The sequence below is a fragment of the Camellia sinensis genome, chromosome 6 (genome assembly GCF_055761805.1).
Source record: "Camellia sinensis isolate YWXY chromosome 6, ASM5576180v1, whole genome shotgun sequence".
Lineage (NCBI taxonomy): Eukaryota > Viridiplantae > Streptophyta > Magnoliopsida > Ericales > Theaceae > Camellia > Camellia sinensis.
Genome location: NC_138966.1, coordinates 79,379,262 through 79,385,018, shown reverse-complemented (window position 1 = coordinate 79,385,018; position 5,757 = coordinate 79,379,262). Strand labels below are relative to the sequence as shown.

General features: G+C 35.7%; 1 protein-coding gene across 1 annotated transcript; it reads right to left on the bottom strand.

The window, feature by feature from the left end:
* Nucleotides 1–287: 287 nt before the first annotated feature.
* LOC114275330 (growth-regulating factor 1-like) lies at nt 288–5,257 on the bottom strand. The gene is made up of 4 exons (XM_082874056.1): nt 4,599–5,257; nt 3,221–3,448; nt 1,884–2,202; nt 288–1,314 (listed from the first exon to the last, which is right to left on the bottom strand). The coding sequence occupies exons 1-4, from the start codon at nt 4,996–4,998 to the stop codon at nt 513–515; spliced, it is 1,749 nt and encodes a 582-aa protein (XP_082730182.1). The 5' UTR covers nt 4,999–5,257; the 3' UTR covers nt 288–512.
* Nucleotides 5,258–5,757: the final 500 nt, after the last annotated feature.

Sequence of the window (5,757 nt, the reverse complement as noted above, 5' to 3'; positions counted from 1 at the left end):
TTATGTGTCCATCTATCCCACCCTATATCCAAACTCCTTCAATTAATTTGCTATGTGAAAAGACCTTTAGACTGGGACCAAGATCTTGGGGGACGGATCACTGCACATGTTATTAGGGCTGTTGGGTGCCTTGAAACTAGACACCCACATTTAACATCTTAACAACCACCCAACGACCAACATGCCTCCAACCTACTTAGAAGCAACTCCCTATAAAAACAATCTACCAACATCACATGTGCACATGAAAAAACCAAACAAAACCTTGAGAGTCGGCATCATCATCATCCACAACAATACAACATTAATTGATTACCTAAAATAGCAACTGAAGGGTTTTACAAAGTCATGTTTTACCACTAAGCAAATCCATTATCCATAAATTAAACACATTACAGAACTAAACAAATTCTCTCACTCTCTCTAAAGCTTCATACAAAAAAAAAAAAAAAAAAAAAAAAAAAAAACTCTTCCTCCTTCCATTATCATCTTCCTAGTTGGAGGTCAAATGATTATGATGCTGGCAACAAGGATGAATTCTCTTCATGGGTTTTGTGGTTATCTGCTCTCGGACTACTCCCAGCACTGCTGTTAGAAAGTGACCGAAATGTCATCTTCTGCAGGACACCTGTAGGAGACGATGCTAACTGGGGGATAGGGTTGGTGTCCCAGCCCCCGGTCATAAGGTTAAGAGCCGATGAGCTCTTACAATCACCTCCACTGCTGTTGTTAGTGCTATGCAATACCTCTCCAAGAGGTCCACCCAGTGAATTTTCCCACGATATAGGTATCCAATTCACTTGCTTTTGGTTTGGTTCACTCACTACACTGCCCACTCCCAAACCCATCTCAAGCTCTCGGGACAATCTCAGTGGTGAGAGAGCAAGTTTTTCATTAGAGGGATCAGAGGAGGCAGCCACAGGGATTGAAATTGATAGTTGGGTCCTCTCTGCCTGTAGATCGACATTGGGCCATGAAACGGCAGAGCGATGATGATGATCAGTGTGGTTTTTAGGCCAGTCGTCCATGAATTGACGAACTACTGAATGTTGTGAGCCGTTTTCACGATCATTGAGGTCTTGGGAGGAACCATAGTTTCTGCAGCTGATGTGGGAAGAGTTTTTATGCAGAGGGTTAAGCAAGGAGTCGGAACAAACGAGTCCAAATTCAGATCGGGAGGATTCACCATATGGGTTCTGCTGCTGCTTTGGAATGCAATATTGGTTCTCTTTTAGGCCAATTGCAGGAGATAACATGCATAGGTCTGTTGCAGCTTGACTTCTCTCCCCCACATTCTCTTTGTTCAGAAAAAGCCTGTGTTATCATAATAGAAATGGGGAAAAGAAACAACCAATCAGTCCATGTTAACATACATATTTTATCGTCATTTGGAAGTTCTACAAACATAAACCAACGGTGTACTTGAGAAGGAATATAAAGCTGCAAAAGGTGTATGCCAAACACATAATTGGACACTGAAAACAAATTCATGAATAAGACTTTTGAGGAGTGAGCTCTACCAGCAAATCTTGTAAAATTTTGTCATGAAGGAAAATCTATGTATGAAGAGAGTAAAACCACACACGATTCAACTATGATTGTAAACAAGCGGATCTAGCTAAGTAATCAGTTCAAATATAGTTTAAAAACTTAACTAGCTTAAAAAATATGTTTCAAGCTTTATATATTTATTTTTGAGCTAATGCCAAACAAGTTTTAAACAAATCAAGCAAGTCCAAGCCAGACTCACAAATTAACCGATTTCAAAATTTGTTTCAAATTGATTTGTTTACCTAACAAGTTGATCTCAAACCAATTTTTAACCAGCTGGACATGACTTGGGCAATTACATGCCAAAACATGATAAGAAGCGTTTTACTCACCTGTCATTAGCTGCACCAGGCTGCAAATTCTTGAGTTGAGGATGGCAGCAGAGGCTGTCAGGCACCACCGATGCAGTTGTAGAGGAAGCCATCGGCATGAGCTTTGAGGTGGTGGTGGGTCCGGAGACGGAATGGCCAGTTTGGCCTTCCACAGGCTTTCTTGAACGATGGCGGCCCCTGTTCATGTGCCGCTCACAATACTTCTGATCTGCAACTGCATCTCTCGAGCACCGCCATTTCTTCCCATCAGTCCGACGACACCTTCCTGGCTCAGGATCAGTGGTGTTGGAGAATCCCAGACGGAAAGCACCCCATCCAACTACCAAACATACAACAAAATATGGACACAATCAATTTAACAAACACACACAAGACATTGAACACCTGTGTTCTAAACACCCCCAAGCCCAACTCTAGTGCTGGGGTGAGTGTCTTATGCACAAATTTTGGATTTATGGGAGATTATCACCTATAATGAACTCAGTACTTGGTCAACAAACCCATATCGAAACCACTAGAAGCATATATATGGGGAATTTTTTTGTTTTGCAAAATGGGGTATATAGCAGCTAAAACACTAAACTACACATGATTAGTGGAACTTGAAACGGATAGATAATTGATTCCCCATCTTCATGTATACAATATTAGAGAGAGAGAGCGCTTATACCCAATATCCAGCGACGGACCAAGATTTCATTACCCGAAGGTTAAAAGACAAATAAAATTTTTTATCATATACATAAGTACACATGTACAATATGATATATAAATTATATCTATACACAAAAAATTTCAAATACCATAAAAGCAATTTCTAATAGGATGAAAAAGTTTTTTTTTGGTGTAAAACAAAAAAAGAATGCAAGATGGGATAAGAATGACATTTGTATTTTTTATATTGGGGGTCATTTTATGTATAAAATGAGATATATATTTCTAAAATGCCATGACAAATCATATTTTTCACAAAAACATGAGGTTATAGCCCCCCATAGTCTTGTCCTAATTCTGTCCCTATATCAAGTGTGGCAGTTTCTGCATCATAGATACACGGTCAAGAAAAAGTCTAGAAACATACAAGCCGATCACATATCCTAACAAAACCTGTTATGTGATTGATGGTCCTCCAAATCCCCTATTCAACTATACCAAAATACTCACAACCACTATTAAATCATGTGAAAATCTCAAAATGTGAGACATGACAAGGGAACAAAAGGATTTGAAACAGAGGATCAGTGCAGATATACATCAATTTATTTGCCAAAAAATAAACCATTAATAAATGTAGTTAAGTGGTAATATTTGGATAGTGAGAAAGAGATCAAACTTACAAGTAGTGGGTACTATATGTCCTCCTGAAAAGCCAGAGAAACCAGCAGAATCAAGGGCTTTTCTGATAGGAATGAGAAGATTAGAAGGAATAGGGACATTGGCAGTAATGTATTTGTAGATGAGGGCCTGCTGTTCTAACTCCATCCATTGTGATGGAGTAAATGGGCCTCTCACCACTGTTAATCCCCCATGCATATTTGCACCATTCATGCCTCCACACCCATACCCTGTAACTCAATAACCAAAAGATTCGGCTTTAAAATATGTGAGAGAAACATTAAGGGTGTGTCTGGATTGAATGTGAAAAAAAATTGGAAAAAAGCAAAGGTTAAGTATGAAGTAAAATTAAATAAATAATAATAATAATAATAATAACAACTTTGTCTGCAGCTTCTACAAACAAATTTTCAACAATTACTAGAACCATTTACTGCTAACTTCAGTCTACTATGTTAAGTGTATCGCAAAATCAGAGTATGGAAATGGGATAAGAAAGGAAACGTGTATTAGTAGAAATTAAAATTTGACTTTTTACTTTCCATTTTTCTTCACTCCACAAATTCATCCAAACACAACATAAAAAATAAAAATAAAAATAAAAAGAGAAACAACGATTTTGTCTGTAGCTTCATACAGGTTACATTAAAAATATTTATAAAAAAAAAATAAAAAATCATCAAGCCTTTGAACAATTATCAAAACTATTTACTGGTAGCTTCAGAGTCGAATATTTAAGCGTAGAGGAAAAATTTGAGTATAGAAAGGGATATGGCAAGAAACTAAAAATTTAAAACTTGTCTGCAACATTTAAGGAGGCTACACCAATAATAGATTTCTTGTCTCTCATATGACAAGAAAACAAAGTAAAAGTGAGAGAAAGTGAAAAAGAAATCAAAAACAAGATGGGTCTAATCTATTATTCCTCCTATCTTTTGCTTTTTTTTTTTTTTTCCTTCATTTGTACTCAACAGCTTCTACTGTATGGAAAACATTACCAACAATTTGGGTTTATATATATATATATATATATATTTTTTGACAAGACTCAAAAGCCAATACATCTTTATATTTTTACATGAAAAGACCATCCGACCAGTACTGGGAATCAAAACCCAAATGTTTCATTAATCACAAGTGTGTTGGAAACTTTATTCTATCTAATTTTCGTCTCACACATATACCATCACCCTTTTCCCAGCTTAACAAGCAAATATGAGAGATACCCATTACCCCAGAGTCATTTTTACTCCCCCAAAATTAGAAACTTTTAAGATATATCACTTTCAATCCCTCATTTATATAAATATATATATATATATATTCTCTGAATACCCCCACATAGCTAAAAAGCCTTAAAAAAATTGTCAATGTTATTACCTGCTGTATCTCTACCATAAGTAGTAGTAGGAATTGATGAGTGGTGTTGATACTGAAAATAAGGCAATGGCACGGCTTGTGAGTTGGGTGAAGAGAAGCTGAGCATTTGCTGACCATCAGAGCTATTAGATCTCAACAAAGGACTTCTCAGCAATGCTGCCTTGGAAGTTGAGAAGTCATCTTCACTAGTAGTAGTCTTGGCCACTTTTAAGCAGTTGCTTCTCCAGTCATCTTCTTCTTCAGGCCTTTCTTGCTTATTGAGAAGCCATGATCCGTACAGCTTTTGCTTATTGGTGTGAGGAGGAGCATCTGAAGAAAAAGAGGTATATGGTTCTGAACCACCACCCACAAACCCATCTTCCAAACCCACCATTAGCATACCACCAGCACCAAGATCCATCAAGAAATCAGCCTACTACTGAACCACTGGAGAGAGAAAATGAAGAAACATTTGGGTTGGTTGGCCATTCATCTACAGAAGTAGAGTGGGGAGGGTTCGAGGTGTTGTGTTGGAGGGAGGACCATTTTAAAGGGTTGGGGTGTGTAGGTGTGATAGGAATGGTTAAGCGGAGATGAGAAAGAAAGCTTTGCTTAGGGGAGGGGAGCAGCTGTTTGAGAAACAAAAATAATTGGAGAGAGAGAGAGAGAGAGAGAGAGAGAGAGAGAGATACTGGTGGTACTACCTACGCTACAAAAAAAAAAAAGATAGAGTTTTTTTTTTTTTTTCAATTTTTTTCAATTTTCACAATTTACTTTTCGAAAAATTCTATTTTTTTATTTTTTATTTTTATTGAATTTTTTAATATTTTAAATATTTTTTTAATTTTTAAACGTATCTAACACAAATATATTTAAAAAACATAATATTTATGATTTTTAAATTTTTTTTACTAAATACTAAAAATACAAAAAAAAAAAAAAATTAATACATTTTTTTATATTTTTTGTGTATTTATTAATTTTTAAAAAGTATTTTTTTACAAATATTTTACTGGTTAAATACATCTAAGTAATGTACATCTAAAAAAGTAAAAAAAAAATTCTTAAAATTTTAAAAAAATATTCACTAAAAAAATACAAAAAATAAAAAATTCAATTTTCAGAAAACTGAAACCAAACACACTAAATGTTATTATTGTATTCTTTAAAATTTTGATTA

Excerpts from the sequence above, each read along its gene's own strand:
- LOC114275330 (XM_082874056.1), bottom strand. The coding sequence starts at position 4,998 with ATGGATCTTGGTGCTGGTGGTATGCTAATGGTGGGTTTGGAAGATGGG. Across the intron at positions 2,203-3,220 it reads ACATATAGTACCCACTACTT|TTGGATGGGGTGCTTTCCGT; the intron begins GTAAGTTTGATC and ends TATGTTTGGTAG. Across the intron at positions 1,315-1,883 it reads CCTGGTGCAGCTAATGACAG|GCTTTTTCTGAACAAAGAGA; the intron begins GTGAGTAAAACG and ends ATGATAACACAG.